The following is a 14,674-nucleotide window of genomic DNA, read 5'->3' as shown; positions in this document are numbered from 1 at the left end:
CTCACTCTTAAAGTGCTGATCATACACTTCTAAGAGTGTGGAACTCATGTTGCAAGAGTATAGGTCGTTTTGTCGGCTCGCCGCTGTTGTCTCTCTTAAAAGAAAGCGGCGCAGGAGAATGTAGTGCCATGATTCAATGTAGTTATTCGCAACAATTGAAAAATAAGGCACTTCCTGCCGGTAGCAGATCGCCCATTGTTGTCGGATCTTCATGACATCAGCACTCACTTCTCCTCCGTCCTCTGTGGGGTGACAAAATTGTTATTATCAAGGTAAATGATAAGCTCCTCATGCTCGCTCTATTTCTAGCGGAATCTCGCGTCAAATAGCAAGGCCTCTGCCTCATCAAATTCCTTCCCAAAGCTTATAATCTTACTATATAGCAATTGCTGATAGGAAGTACAAAAAAAATATGTCCCAGTGGTATTCCTTGGGCCGCAAAACGGGCAAATTTACGCATATCACTGGCAATAGTCAATCTGTGGTGGCCACTGTGGTTGGCACTTGCTCCTCCATATACTGCTCCTCGGGCTCGTTGGATCCCTCGCAGGCTGCCTTCAAGAGGTTGGCTCCTTAAGATATGGTGCCATTCAAATTAGCTGGGGCTTTGTTTAAGGAGTGAGAGACAGAAGAAAGAAAAGAACTTAGGGAAGCAGGACTTGTGGGGAATGGCGATTGGCTGGATCGACTTTTTAGATTGTCATCCATACATCACGCATCAACACATCACACAATCGCATATCAACAAAAAAAAAAAAAAAAAAAAAAAAAGAAGCATCTCTGTATATTATCATGTATCAACCCCCATCCATATCTCTTATATATATATAAAAAAGAAGGAGAAAAGGATGCGCTTATATATCAAGTACTACTGAGCGATGACGCACATGGACTAAATATATTGGTTGACAGTTTCTGTCTCTCACTCTCCTTTCCTCAAGTCTCATTCGCGTCGTAACAGGCAGATGTGGGAGCCTGCTTGTATCCTTTCCTCGTGGCCAAGGTATACTTTTCATACTTTTTTGAGGATGTTTGCCTGCTTTTGATCAGATTGTTGACACTGATATCGGAATTTCAGACAAGAATTAAATGCCAATTTAAAGTTTTAAAGTTAAAAGCTGCTGTGGTCTGTGCTTTTTTTTTTTTTTTTTTTTTTTTTTTTTCCTAAAAAAAAAAAAAAAAAAAAAGCATTCGTCTATCTCTCGGATGGGCCTCTCTACACTATCGAATGCATAGACAAGTCTAGGTCCCCTAAAAATTGCATCCAACGCCCTATCCCCGAGGCTGTTGAGCACAGCGCGCATCTACTTGGCTTCTGCATTCTGTTTGACTTGTGTAAGAGTGTCTTCTTTGGTTTATTTCCCCATCAGCAAGCGAAAAATGAATTTGAACTTATTGAGTTGACTTATCATTACTAGGTAGCCTACCTTTAATTGCGAGTCTATTGTCATTGAACTCTTCCATGAAAAAACTACTTCTGCAAGCACGAGAGTGATCTTTATGATCGTGTAAAGTGGGCAGGAGATACCAATCTACGATAATACATGATAGTGCTATCTGGATGACTGGTGAATGGCGAGCCGGATAGGAATACACCACATTCATCACTCATATTGCACCTTTTCTTTATACAAAAACTTGATAAAAAATAAAGCTCGTAATGCTCTTTCACCAAAATTTCATACACCTATTTATTTTCCAACCTTTTCCTTCCTATTCACCTTCCCTAAGTAGCAAACAATAAAACTGCCATGAGGGTTAGCCTTGGAAAGGATTGTTTCAGCACCAGAATGTCCTATTTCCATGAGTCTTTTCGATCATACTTTCTCCAGCTGGTAAGGTTCCCAGTATTTATTAAAACCGTCATTCAACTACAAAAAATAGGCATGGTCTCTAAATTATATTCTTGTCGGTTTTAGAGATTTCTGCTCATACTTTCATCGATAAGGCCTTTTAGTGAAGCCATTTGCCAATGGACAATATTCCTGGGTCCAATCAGGCTGCAACTACAAGGCACAAAAACTGTCAAGGAAAAACATCCCAATCGTAATTGGAAATATCAGAACAAGAGGATACTTTATTACTTAATCCTAACCTAACGGAACTCAAACAAGCCAAAGGATCGGTCATCAACATGCTGCAATAACAACTGTTGATGCCTATGCCAATAAAAAAAGAGAGAGAGAGAGAAAGAGAAAAAAGTGGTATTAAGATCATTTCCATCGACTTAAAATCAGCAACTAGCAACGTTTGCTTTCATATTCACTCTACTTACTTTTCGCTCGTCTGGTGATAGTAGTATCCATCAATCTCACCAGTGAGCTTGCTATAACAGATGTAATAAAATCCAGCGAAGCTTGCTCCAGAAATCCCTCGAACTCGATGATCAGGTACGAGGAAATGCTCCTTCCATCGCATAAACACTACGCTCTCGTTCTGATGGTCATATGTATGAGGATCATAGTGATGATGATGCGAACAGTGCACTGAGTTACTATCATCCTCATCGTTATTATCATCCTCATGGCTATGCATATCCACGCCATAAAACACAGAACTTGCCAAACAGTCGAATGGCTTGAATAGAGACTGAATATATATTTTTTTTAAAAAATAAAATAAAATAAAATAAAATAAAGGAAAAGAAAACGATTAACAATTTTTTTAAAAAAAGAGAATTAAAGGAAGGAAAAAAAAACAAAAAAAAAAAAAAAAAAAAAAAAAAAAGCACACAGCCCTTACCCAATGCTCCTCGTCAATCAATTCTGTGGCATCCCATTTTTGTGTAATGAATGAGAACTTTGGACCTATGATCTCTGCTTCGAAATATGTCGTCAACTCTGGGTATTCATCCGTCAAACCTTCGATGCGCAAATATCCGCACAAGAACGAAGCCTCCAAATCTACATGCTATTCAGGTTTTTACACAGTTTTCCCGGATAGGGCAAAAGCGATCGCCATTATAAAATTAATTATTTCCATGTTGAAAAACATCCAACTCCGAAGTTTCTCTTAATTTTTTTTTTTTCTTTTATTATTGTTACCTTGATATCAACCAGGACTTCATAGCTATTACTTCCTGATCGTTGGATTCCCCGAAACTGTGATCCAGCATAGAGGTCAAAAGTCCTGGATGGAAGCATACGAACAGGCTCAAACGGATCGTATCGCTTTGGTTGATATTGCTTCTTCTTGCGCAGTTGTTGGTCGATCTCTAATTTCCTCTTCTTCTTGGCCAACTGCTGCTTCAGCAAATCAGGTGAATTGCTAGAATGAAGGAGACAAGTCAAAACGTGTTTCTTTGCTGGTTGCCCTTGTTCTCGCTCTTCCTCTTGTGCTTGTTCATGCTGTTCTTCCTGTTGCCCCTCGGACTGTGTTGAGGAATATTGTTGTGAAGGCGAGCTACTAGCATTAGGGGGTATATCTGTTGGAGCAGCTGTAGTTGAGGTGGTGGAGGTAGTAGTAGTGGCTATAGTGTTCATGTCTTGAATGGAACCATCTCCCTCCAACGGACAGGTACATGACCATTGTATTGAGATTTCAGTTGGTATTGGTGAGGTATCTGTGTTTTGGCTAATCTCTCTGTAGACTGGCATTATGGTGGAAAGGGGTTTTAAGATTACTTGAGCGAGTGGATGCTGGAGGAAGTAAGCTATGGGTCTACAGATTGAATGGCTGTTAATAAAAACAAAGGATGCTAACGGATGTTTTGAATGAAGAAAGGTTGGGGACAGATCTTAAAATGCCCTGTGACGACAGAAAGATTTCCTTTTCCCAGTTATGATTGGCCGCACCCGTTTGGGCGAAATAACCAAGCTTTCAAATAATCCTTTGTGCACCACTTGGTCTGATTATTGATATTATATTATATTATCATACACATGACACTTCAAATGCTTTCAGTGTTAATAACGGCGCCTTTTACTAGGCTCACTTTCAACTCGGCTGCGGTCGCGGTCCCGATCCCTGTCTCGGTCGTGGTATGATGACGATGATCTTTCTGAATAGCGATCACGATCACGACCACTGTTTCCGCGAGAGGATGAGCCACTATCCCTGCCTCTATCTCTGTCTCTGTCCCTACTCCGATCATTATCACGATAGTGTCTACTACCACTATAATGATCACTACGACTCCCCAACTGCATGTTATTTGCATTTTCTTTTTCGCCACGTCCTTGTCCTCGTCCTCCTCCATCGCGTCTATTCATTTTCGAAGCAATCTTAACATCCTCTCCACGAAGTCCACCCATACGATGTCGTTGAATAAGGTTTCTTGACATTGGATCCGTCCATCCAGACCGCTGGGATGTATCCTGGTCTTTAAGTGTTGTGTACTTCGTCTGACCGGCACGTCCGAAATTGCGGACTTGCATGATCTTGGGTAAAGCTTTAATATTCTTGATTGCATCTGGAGTCGCCTCGGCCGTTGAACGTTTTAAAATAGCCTCGTCAGAATCCTACAAGTCACCAAAAATAGAGATGGAGCAAATTATTTTCCTTATTACGATGTTTTCAAAAAAAAAAAAAAAAAAAAAAAAAAAAAAAACGTAAAGCTAGATTTCAATATAAGCAATAACATACCATAAAGAAGGCTCCCTTATGGTGATACTTTTCAACGACAGCCGATTTTTTGTTAGCTTGCTCTTCTTTAGCCTTTTTCGCAAGGTACGCCATATCTTCTTTTACACGCTCTTCCTCAGTCAACTCTCTTCGTCGCTCAATTTCAGCTTTTTCTGCTTCGCGACTATTGATAAATAGAAGAAAAGAAATGTTATAATTGTAGTCAATTCCCGCATGGGCACCAGTGTTCTATTTCTTTCTTTTTTTTTTTTTTTTGTTTCTTCAACTTACGCTTCCAGTTCTTCACGATCACGTTTGATACGCTTCAATTCTCGCAACTTCCATTGCTCAAACTCGGCTTCTTCATCTAGTCCATCAGTGTCATCCACATCCTCTAAATTATCTGTATCAGGCACTTCTTCCACCTCTGCCTGCCGAGCGATATATTGCTTGAGTAACTCATGTGACTCCTTTTTTCGCTCTTCAATTGCCTCAAGCCGAGCCTTTTCTGCCAACTCAAACGCAACATCCGGGTTTTTAACTTCGTCGATGGTGATCCTCTGCGACCTTAGTGTGGTTAAAATAAACAAGTGAATAAAAAGAGGATATAGATTAGAGAAGTGTAGCCCCAATGCCTTTTTTAAAAAAGTAAAAGGAAAAAAAAATAAAAAAGACATACTTTGGAACAAATACAGGCTTCATGAGTTTCCGCCTTGACGCAATTTCATCCTCTGATTCTTCCTCTGATCCCGATGTATATTCAGAAGAACCTTCACTCTCCTATTAAGACCGGGCAATGTGATAGATGAAGCAATAATGAATAAACAAAAAGGCTTTCTTCTTCATCCCCTGATCGTTTTCCAAACTTCTTTTTTTTTTTTGTTAAAAAAATTACCTCGCCATCACGCTTTGCTCTGCTCTTACGATCTGCATGATCTTCTTCCTCTTCTTCCTCTTCACCTTGTTCCCACAGTTCTTGTTCGTCATCTCCACGCATAGCTCTTGCTCTAGCAGCTTCTCGCCTCCTCGCTGCGGCTTCTTCATCATCTTCTTCTTCGCCTTGTGCCTCATCTTTATCTTGTTCATCACTATCGTCGCTATCTTCACGTCTTCTTCTTGATTTAGTATCTCCACGGCTCCTCCTATCTTCTAAATGAATTGCCTGTAAACGCGCCAAACGTCGATCACCCTCTGCTGATGCTGCTGTACCACTAGAGGTTACTCGTTCCAGCTGTCGTTGCTTAGTCATTTGTTCCACGTTCAAGACTTGATATGCTACTCGTGGTTGTTCATCCTGTGCAATCGACACATTGATGCGCCCTGCTTTTGCAAGTCCTCCACGTCCTGTTGCTGCCGTCTCCTCTTCTTCATCGTCTGAGGACTCTAATGCTGGATCGACATAGCCTTCGGGTACCTGACCCGCTCTGTAACGTTGGACCTTAACTGGCTTCAAAGCATCTTTTTTGGATGTAGAGTTGAGTGATGGTAGAGCCACTCGTTTGGATGACATTGTGAGTTTGGACTATTGTGATGTGGATCGCATATAAAATGGAATGATTCAAACATGTACTAAAATTTAACTGTTGTAGTGACTGTCGAGGCAAGTTAATTGTAAATAATTTTAATGTCAAGCTCATGGTTTTGATGGATGGCAATCATAAATGTATTTGTTTAGTCGAAATGGAAACTATGTTGCCCACGGCCGCCATGGCTATGTCCGAATGGTGATCCACCAAATCCACCGCCATTGAATGTACCACCAAAAGGTGATCCCCCACCCATACCCTGTTGGTTCATGAACATCTGATAGAACATCGAATTAACATCACCACCTCCAAAGTCATCCATACCACTACTACCGTCGACATCCATGCCATTATCATATCGATGCTTTTTCGATGGGTCACTTAGCACGGCATAAGCCTCTCCAACATCCTTAAACTTGGCCTCTGCAACTGGATCTCCATCATTCTTGTCTGGATGGTATAACAAGGCTTGCCTCCGGTATGCCTTTTTAATCTCGCTTTCACCAGCGTCTTTGGAGACACCCAAGATCTTGTAATAATCCTTGCGCAATGACTTCTTCAGTTCAAGCTCTGCTGCCTGCAGCTCGCGACGAACATCCCTATTACTCTTGTCAAATTCAAGCGCAGCCTTGAGATCCCGAACAGCCTCCTCGTACTTTTCTAACTTGAGTTGACACTCTGCACGCTTACGCAGAACTTTGACAAATCCTGAGTCTAGCTTCAGACTTGCATCGCAGTCCTGAACAGCTTCTTCATACCGTCCCAACTTGGACAACACCGTGGCTCGGTTCGAATAAAGTTTGCTGTTCGTACTCTCATTTTCGGGATCAATGGCTAATGCTGCGGTATACAGATCATAGGCTTCTTGAAGTTTACCTGCTTTGAATGCATCGTTACCAGCAGTCTTTTGCGCCTCCAGGTTCTTGGCCTTTTTCATGAGGACACGAGCCTTTGAGCAATCAGGGTCGCACCGCAGAGCTTCTGCGCAATGTGTAACAGCCTTGGTATTCTCGCCTTGGCTGTAAAGAACCTGAGCTCGTAGATAGATGGCATCAGAGTTTTGAGAATCCTGACGGAGAAGATCCATGGCCACAGAACTAGCGCCGTTGAAGTCCTTCTTGCCAATAAGACACTCTCCTTTCCAGATCATCCATCTTCTGGGTGCAGCATCGACCATGCCAATGAGACGATCACAAGCGTTGGCACCAAGACCAAACTGTTTATTGCTCATGTACATTTGAATCTGATCGATCTGTGCTTGCACATGGCTAACTTGAGTCCGCTCTTTGATCGCCTGGGCGTTATTGGGCTCCATCTCTAGTACCTTGGTGTACAACCTGATGGATTCATTGACATTTCCGAGTTGTAATTGACACTTTGCACCACGAAGATAACCCTATTGAGTCAATTTAATTAAAGGTTTTTTTTTTTTTTTTTTTTTTTTTTTTTTTTGGGCGCAAAAGTCTGGTTAGCTTTCTACCTTATCGACCAATGACCAATGACTAATAACAAATAGCCAATAAACACACTTTAAAAAAAATGAGACAATACCTTAACAAAAGTCGGGTCTAACTGGATAGCAGTTTGACAGTCTTTATATGCATCGCTGTACTTTTTGATCATCATGAGCGCTGCCGATCGGTTTCCGTAATAAGTTGCATTTGATGGCTCTATCTTGATTGACTGACTGTAGAGATCTACGGCTGCTGCATAGTTGCCAACTTTATATTCCTGGTTTGCCTGTGTCTTGATTTGTTCAGCAGACCTTTTTTTTGTATAAAAAAATAAATAAAAAAAAAGTATTGGCAATACCAATGAAGAGACAATAAGTATTGTAAATAGATAAACAAATCGAAGGCATAACTTGGCATTAATCGGAATGAAAAGGTCGGATTAAAAGGCTACAAACGTGGTAGCCCAAATAGAAAGATCGGGAAAAAAATACCGAGTACCCAGGTACAGAATGAAATCTCACATGTTATTGGTAGACGAGACTAAACAGTTGTTCACTTACAAAGGACTTTCAATCTGATCCATATCCATAGCTTCTGCAGGCATGATGAGATTAATATATTGAGTATGATTTGAAGAAAGTTAGTGAGAAGGTAAGAAAGGAACTGTATGGCTTATTTCGTAAAAAAGAGAGCAGCGATGTGATCAAGAAAGTAGTTGATGTAGAAAGATGGAGTGCACAAGGATCGAGGATGAAAAAGGAGGCAGGATGATTTGTTGGTCTTTGGCAAAGAGGCAACGAGATGAATGAAGCTGAGTGAGTATTATACAGCCACTAAGAAGAGAAGAAGGAGGAAAAGGAAGGAGAAGAAGGAAGAAAGAATAAAATAAAAAGAAAGGGAAGGAAAGAACCATTTTGCACCCGCATAGAAACCATCCTGTTTATGCTTTTTGGTTCCTTGCAGGTTCTTGTTCCTGTTTTTTTTTTTTTTTTTTTTGTGTACATGTACAACACACTACCAGCCTTTATTGTCCAAGCCCTGTCGGCTGCAAGCTCGTCGTGACTGTGGGGTGGCAGAATCAAAAAGAATAATGTTGGCATTTACCCTCTCTTATTTGAATGAGATCTTCTAGCCACTTAATTATGCATATTTCCATATTTGATATCATTCCACATTCTGACGAAAAAAGGTTTAATTTGTTGTGTGTGCTATTTACAAAGGTTGTCTAAAATATAAAGCTTTTTTTTTTACTTGTCCATGCCAACAGCCTTCTTGGCAGAGTCAACAGACTCCTTCACAAATTGAGTCATCTTCTCTGCTCCAGCCTTAACTCCTCCCATCATAGTTTCGCTAGCCTGCTGTGCTTGTTGCTTTGCCTTCTCTCCATATTGTTGGCCTTGCTTCGATACCTCTTCACCTGCCTGCTTGGCTTTTTCCGCATACTGTTGACCCTGCTTAGCTGCTTCTGCTCCTGCACCCTTTGCCTTATTGGCATATTCTTGGCCCTTTCCGGACAGGTCCCCAGTCATGTCCTCAGCAGCATTCTTAATCTTCTGGGCATACTCTTTACTCTGTCCCGTAAGGCTCTCACTCATATTCTCGCCAACGTTCATGGCCTTTTGTGCATATTCTTTGCCTTGCTGTGCAAGAGTCTCACCCCTGTTCATGGCTTTGTTAGCATATTGCTTGGCCTGGTTCGACATATTCTCACCCGCATCTTGAGCCTTAATCTTGAGATCATCGACCATACTGGCGCTATCTCCGTGCTTGTCCTTCAAGTGCTTCACAGACTCATTCTGCAAATGCCTGACATCCTCTGGGTGAGGCTCGCGATCAGCCTTGACACTGGCCTCGCTAGCAGATGCATTTCCTTCCTCCCATCCAGGAGCGTGCTTGATCAGGTTTTGATCGTTATATTGAGGAGTATTGCTTTTTAAAAACATCATTTATGGAGTAATGGGTAACAGATCATAGAATTAAAAAGTCCGTTAATTAGCCGTTAAAAATCGTACAAATGTAAATATAAAACGGTTTGCCGTTTGCCTGTATCTATTTTCTATTTTTACCTCGAGAATGTGCGGGCAACAAGAGGGATCCTGGTTACAGCAGGTGTGTTCTTGTTAGCAATGGCAACATTGAAAGAGCGGCGAACGGTGTGGCGAAGAAGAGACATGATGTGTCGTGGTGTGATTTGTTTATTGAGTTTTTGGAGTACTATTTGTGTAGAAATGAGAAGAGAGAAAGATTGAACGTTTGAACTTCAATATTCGATGGCCCCAGGATCCCTTTTATATGTGTTTAGGAAGGAGTGAGAGACTAAATGCATCATCGGTGACTTGTACCTGACATCATTATGAAAATTTTTGTTTTATTTTATTTCTAATGATCTGCTCCAACTCAAATAAAACGCAACCAACCAATTGCACTCATTTCATTCTTTTCCTCTAAAAGAAGTTTTTTTTTTAAAAAAAAAAAAAAAAAAAAAAAAAAAAAAGGCTTGTTTATCTCTGTTACACTGGCGTACAGGCAGGCTCCCAATATATACAAATGTATATCATTAATAGATTAGAAGACTTTCCTCATTCCTCGTCTAATGTAAAGGAGTATGACAAAAGCCGCCAGCATAGGCGCCACAAAAATGTAATTTTTTGTGGTAATAAGGCTTACCTCGATCAGTTCGTGTAATGATGACGATTTGACGCGTTATTATTATGTCTGTACACTTGTATTTTGAGAGCTGTGCATTTGGACTCTGATAGAGTTCATTTGTGGCTAACTTTAGGTTTCACTTAAAAAGTGCATAATGCTTTTTTTTTTTTTTTTAATGCCTTAATGATTTTTATTAAGAATGGATGTTTTATACAATGAGAATGGAAAAAGAAATTATATTAATACCCGCGAAAATGAAGTGAAGCAAGTCAGATAGACTACAATGAGATAAAAAAGAGAGCAATCTTGCATTCTACCACCATCTTCTCCTATTTTTTTTTCTTCTTCTATGAGAAGAGACGCTTAGTGTAGCTGTGCAAGGAGTGAACACCACCCTCTGCTTGAGCAGCAGCTGTGCGGCGCTCAAAACGAACTGTGCCCTGACGCATTCCCTCCTTAAGAGTATCAATACTGTCAACACCAATGTCCTGGAGAGAGTGCTGAAGACCAGTATAGAGATAAGGAACAAATTTCTTGATCGAGCCCTTGTCCACAACCGAGCCAGAGACACCCTGAGCAACCTTCACAGAGTCAGCCTCGGAATAGTAACGCTTGGTTGAGCCGTTGCCGCCATCACCGGCCTTCTCCATCGCATCGAGCGATCCCATTCCACGGTACTTCTTGAGACGCTGGCCATCCAAGTAAAAGTACTCGCCGGGAGACTCAGTTGTACCGGCCAAAAGACCTCCCATCATCACACCCGATGCTCCGAGAGCTAAGGCCTTGGTAATGTGACCAATATTTCCAATACCACCATCTGCAATGACAGGAATACCATACTTGGAAGCATATTGAGCAACCTTGTAGACGGCAGTACCTTGAGGACGACCGCAAGCCATGACCTCCTGAGTAATGCAGATTGAGCCGGAGCCCATTCCGACGCGAAGACCATCAGCGCCAGCAGCGATAAGGCGGGCAGCCTGCTCCCAAACAACGACATTTCCAGCAATAACGTCAAGATCAGGATAAGTAGCCTTGATCCACTTGACCATCTCGATTTGGAAGGAAGAATTGCCCTGCGATGAATCCAAGACAACAACATCCAACCCAGCAGCGACTAAAAGAGCAAGACGGTCGCGGTCATCAGGACGAGTGCCGATGGCGGCGCCACAGAGCAACTGCTTCGAATGAGCTGCCTTGCTAGCCAGAGGGTAGTTCTGGTTCTTGAGTAGATCGGAACGAGCAAGGAGAGAGCAGAGCTCACCCTTGCTGTTGACGACAGGGAGCTTGCCCTTCTTGGACTCGCGCAAAATATGGTTAGCCTCCTCGAGAGTAACACCTTCCTGAGCAATGACCAGATCAGTAGTCATGCAGTCCTTGAGAAGAGTGGTATGATCACTAACAAACTGAACATCACGGGCGGTGACAATACCAACAAGTTTGGAACCAAGCTTTCCATTCTCGGTAATAGGGATACCACAGAAGCCGTACTTCTCCTTAATGGTAAGTACATCAGCAACAGTGTGATTCTCAGACAAACAGACAGGATCAGTGATAAAGCCGTTCTCGAACTTCTTGACCTTGCGAACCATTTCTGCCTGCTGCTCCGGAGTGCAATTGTGATGGATGATACCTAGACCACCAAGCAACTAAAAGATAAGAGTGAAATAGAAAATAAGGTTTTACATATAACGTGTGAATTTATGAGATAACAGCGTGGGCCTTGACCAAATAAAGAAATTTGCGGGGATGTATATAAAACAAACAGGCAAACGCATGGGCCCTAAAAGCATCCACATGCTTCTTTAAAATGTTACAAAACATTAAACATCAAAATGACTTACAGCCATGGCAATGGCCATGTCAGTCTCTGTGACGGTGTCCATGGGTGACGAGAGGAAAGGCGTCTTGAGAGTAATGCGCCTCGTAATTCTCGACTCGAGCTGGACGGCATTGGCCTGGAAATTGATGTAGCCTGGGAGAATCAAAAAGTCATTGTAGGTCAAACCACCCTGTGTAATCGAGTCCATAAGTTCCTCGGCGGAAAGACCATCACGACGATTCTTGGTTCCGGCGGCCTCGAGGTCTTGAAGGGCTCGGACAGGGTCGGGGTACTTGGCCTGGACAGTCATGATGGGTCCTTATTTTTTGTGTAGGAGATGTTGTGGAAAAGGAAGGAGGAAGGATACGGATGGGTGGTAGACAATGAGAAAGAGGAAGAACCCAAGACCAGAAAAAAAAGAAACCAAACCAGAAACCAAAAGAAAAAACCCCAGAAACACACAAGGGGAAAAATCTTTCCTTTTTATACTCAATTTGTAAAACCAAAAGACTGCTCCTCTTGATCAAGCTTGTAAACAAAACAAAAAATTGCCAAGCCACGTTTTTTTTCCCTGGTCGATTTTTTATTGGTTTCTTCCATGTTGCACCCTGTAGCAAAATTGTGTTGAATAGCGCTGAAGTCACAAATAACTATCTCCTTAAGGCTCATTATTGCTTGATCACTTCGATATGGATATCTCCATATGACGATTCCTGGAGGGGACGCACCCATCCCATGGTTGAAAGCGCTGTGACACATACCAATTTTTAATTATTAATTCAAAGCATTCCCATGATACAAAATGGATGGAATACCTTCCAGTTGAGATACTTTTTTTTTTTTTCTTTCTATTAGTTACAGAAAGAAAAAAAAGACTCTCTTACCAAGTATATGGTAAAATGCAGCAGCGACAACATCGCGTCGACGATGCGTGGAGACCAGATCCATAAGTGAAAGAGAACTAGCTTTCACTTCTCGAAGGATAGAGCGTATGTAATTTAAGAAATTATCTGTTTCTTGTTCAACAGCAGCGCGCTCTTGTGTAGCAGTGGATACCTCCATTTGCCCATTCAAATCATGGGCTCTTTCTTGTAGATCCATAAAAAAATCGTAGGCATCCATTGACGAGTTTGGCCCACCTCCTTCTGGTCTTTGATAATTAGCTGTCATAAAAGCATCGCGTGAATGAGATCGTGACCGACTTGTAGCTCGGTGATGGTGTCTAGCCAGAGGTTCTTCCCTCAAGTCTCTCGGCCCTAAATCAGAGCGGCTTGATTCCGACCTTTGTCTTTGCCGTTGGATCGAGCGTCCGGTTACAGGATCAAAAACTGCCTCAAAATCCCAACGGAGACGGTCCGATCCGGTTGAAGAATGCTCACTATGAACACTAACGCTAGTGCGCAATTCAGTAGACCAAGGCATGTGAGCGCTCTGTCTATTGGTTGCGGCACTCCCTGTACTTATGCCACTTATCCCTAGGTCCAATGGCGTCAATGCTCTATCTGAACTGCCGTGGCGGCGTCGAATCTCAAGTTCTGGAACCTCAGCTACAGTGTCATCAACCTGTTCAGCATTGTATAACAGTGAATCATTGGCAACCCGAACCTGTCCTGAGGTTACTAGACCCTTCCGAAAGTCCATCTGGGGCATTTCAAAAGCACGTGTGCTCGCAATAGACCAGAAGGTTGCTAGCTCATTATCATAGCCAGAGACACAAAGAGGTCGACCTAGGAGGACATCAATGAATGTCTTACTTGAAGCAACCATCTGTTTAAAATTGCGCTCTTGTATGAGCGTTATTTGACGTTGTGTGAAGTTCTTGCCAGATTCGTAAATTTCATTAGGTGATAGCATAGTGCGGTCGTCAATAATCAGTCGTGTCGCTTTAGGTTGTCTCTGCTCTATCCTTAGCTTTTTACGAGCAACAATTGCCCCTATTCCGGTTTCGAGAGACAGGTCATGCCCTAGTATTTGGTAAGCTTCAGTCTCGGGGAGTTCTGCATGCACGGACTCTTCAATGACTTCCAAAACGCGGTCTCTGCCTTGCTCATCCCTCCTGCGTTTTCCAAGTGCACCCCTTGCAATGGGGAGTTGCGGTGCTATAGCCGTATCCAGGGAATCATCAACTCCTAGGGTGGGCATGTATCCAACAAGATTACCCTCAGCATCGATGAATAGACTAAATACCGATACAGGTCAGTTAAATATAGGTTGAATTGATATGAATACATCGAAGCGCCCCCTAAAATGAAGAGATGTGAACCCTTAGACTCATACCTACTGTCATCCATCACAAAAGCTTCATCGGACATATTGAGTCCGCGATATACGGGGATCACTTGCTCCGTATCGGATGGCTGCATATGCTCATCAAGTGTTATCTTGCGGCGTCTTTCAATATCGGCCGGCACTACTAAGACTACAGTCGCAGTAAAGGTTAGATGATAGTGTAGACAATAAGAATGTTTGCCTTCAAAGTCTAAGATAATATACTCTTGTAATGTCCCTACTATTGTTGGAACATGATAGGTTTTCGGATTGGCTATTTCTAAGATCCATGGCAGGCTGAGTAGCCCAACCAAACTCAATAGCAAGCTCTCTGCTATGATTACGACGCTGATACACGCACATTTTAGAAGTGCACGCGTAAATGAGTCATG

The 14,674-nt window shown here is 42.2% G+C and overlaps 5 protein-coding genes across 5 annotated transcripts; all 5 read right to left on the bottom strand.

Moving 5' to 3' along the window:
• Positions 1 to 2,092: 2,092 nt before the first annotated feature.
• On the bottom strand, positions 2,093 to 3,724 carry BCR41DRAFT_390265 (vacuolar import and degradation protein-domain-containing protein; the record flags this gene model as incomplete). The annotated part of the gene is made up of 4 exons (XM_022028203.1): positions 3,045 to 3,724; positions 2,743 to 2,910; positions 2,276 to 2,589; positions 2,093 to 2,159 (listed from the first exon to the last, which is right to left on the bottom strand). The coding sequence occupies exons 1-4, from the start codon at positions 3,594 to 3,596 to the stop codon at positions 2,096 to 2,098; spliced, it is 1,098 nt and encodes a 365-aa protein (XP_021876155.1). The 5' UTR covers positions 3,597 to 3,724.
• A 117-nt stretch (positions 3,725 to 3,841) lies between these two features.
• Positions 3,842 to 6,144, bottom strand: BCR41DRAFT_390264 (splicing factor, Prp19-binding domain-domain-containing protein). Its single transcript, XM_022028202.1, has 5 exons — positions 5,459 to 6,144; positions 5,243 to 5,343; positions 4,855 to 5,130; positions 4,585 to 4,747; positions 3,842 to 4,460 (listed from the first exon to the last, which is right to left on the bottom strand). Exons 1-5 carry the CDS (start codon positions 6,071 to 6,073, stop codon positions 3,906 to 3,908), a joined length of 1,710 nt encoding a protein of 569 aa, XP_021876154.1. The 5' UTR covers positions 6,074 to 6,144; the 3' UTR covers positions 3,842 to 3,905.
• Positions 6,145 to 6,176: 32 nt separating this feature from the next.
• On the bottom strand, positions 6,177 to 8,256 carry BCR41DRAFT_210795 (hypothetical protein). The gene is made up of 3 exons (XM_022019959.1): positions 8,104 to 8,256; positions 7,641 to 7,854; positions 6,177 to 7,464 (listed from the first exon to the last, which is right to left on the bottom strand). The coding sequence occupies exons 1-3, from the start codon at positions 8,145 to 8,147 to the stop codon at positions 6,235 to 6,237; spliced, it is 1,488 nt and encodes a 495-aa protein (XP_021876153.1). The 5' UTR covers positions 8,148 to 8,256; the 3' UTR covers positions 6,177 to 6,234.
• A 463-nt stretch (positions 8,257 to 8,719) lies between these two features.
• Positions 8,720 to 9,794, bottom strand: BCR41DRAFT_363496 (hypothetical protein). The gene is made up of 2 exons (XM_022025893.1): positions 9,610 to 9,794; positions 8,720 to 9,472 (listed from the first exon to the last, which is right to left on the bottom strand). The coding sequence occupies exons 1-2, from the start codon at positions 9,714 to 9,716 to the stop codon at positions 8,791 to 8,793; spliced, it is 789 nt and encodes a 262-aa protein (XP_021876152.1). The 5' UTR covers positions 9,717 to 9,794; the 3' UTR covers positions 8,720 to 8,790.
• Positions 9,795 to 10,369: 575 nt separating this feature from the next.
• BCR41DRAFT_426250 (hypothetical protein) lies at positions 10,370 to 12,448 on the bottom strand. Its single transcript, XM_022030709.1, has 2 exons — positions 12,037 to 12,448; positions 10,370 to 11,841 (listed from the first exon to the last, which is right to left on the bottom strand). Exons 1-2 carry the CDS (start codon positions 12,322 to 12,324, stop codon positions 10,540 to 10,542), a joined length of 1,590 nt encoding a protein of 529 aa, XP_021876151.1. The 5' UTR covers positions 12,325 to 12,448; the 3' UTR covers positions 10,370 to 10,539.
• Positions 12,449 to 14,674: the final 2,226 nt, after the last annotated feature.

This window comes from Lobosporangium transversale, assembly GCF_002105155.1.
Source record: "Lobosporangium transversale strain NRRL 3116 chromosome Unknown BCR41scaffold_63, whole genome shotgun sequence".
NCBI classification, from domain to species: Eukaryota; Fungi; Mortierellomycota; class Mortierellomycetes; order Mortierellales; family Mortierellaceae; genus Lobosporangium; species Lobosporangium transversale.
This window is presented reverse-complemented; position numbering and strand designations above follow the sequence as displayed.

What these genes read in the sequence shown, in the direction of transcription:
- BCR41DRAFT_426250 (XM_022030709.1), bottom strand. Translation starts at nt 12,324, where the DNA reads ATGACTGTCCAGGCCAAGTACCCCGACCCTGTCCGAGCCCTTCAAGAC. An exon ending in ACATGGCCATTGCCATGGCT is followed by an intron (nt 11,842 to 12,036) that starts GTAAGTCATTTT and finishes CTTATCTTTTAG; the next exon opens with TTGCTTGGTGGTCTAGGTAT.
- BCR41DRAFT_210795 (XM_022019959.1), bottom strand. Translation starts at nt 8,147, where the DNA reads ATGCCTGCAGAAGCTATGGATATGGATCAGATTGAAAGTCCTTT. An exon ending in GATCAGATTGAAAGTCCTTT is followed by an intron (nt 7,855 to 8,103) that starts GTAAGTGAACAA and finishes TACAAAAAAAAG; the next exon opens with GTCTGCTGAACAAATCAAGA. An exon ending in TAGACCCGACTTTTGTTAAG is followed by an intron (nt 7,465 to 7,640) that starts GTATTGTCTCAT and finishes CGTGGTGCAAAG; the next exon opens with TGTCAATTACAACTCGGAAA.
- BCR41DRAFT_390264 (XM_022028202.1), bottom strand. Translation starts at nt 6,073, where the DNA reads ATGTCATCCAAACGAGTGGCTCTACCATCACTCAACTCTACATCCAAA. An exon ending in GAGCAAAGCGTGATGGCGAG is followed by an intron (nt 5,344 to 5,458) that starts GTAATTTTTTTA and finishes CGGTCTTAATAG; the next exon opens with GAGAGTGAAGGTTCTTCTGA. An exon ending in AAGCCTGTATTTGTTCCAAA is followed by an intron (nt 5,131 to 5,242) that starts GTATGTCTTTTT and finishes AACCACACTAAG; the next exon opens with GTCGCAGAGGATCACCATCG.
- BCR41DRAFT_363496 (XM_022025893.1), bottom strand. Translation starts at nt 9,716, where the DNA reads ATGTCTCTTCTTCGCCACACCGTTCGCCGCTCTTTCAATGTTGCCATT. An exon ending in GTTGCCCGCACATTCTCGAG is followed by an intron (nt 9,473 to 9,609) that starts GTAAAAATAGAA and finishes GTTTTTAAAAAG; the next exon opens with CAATACTCCTCAATATAACG.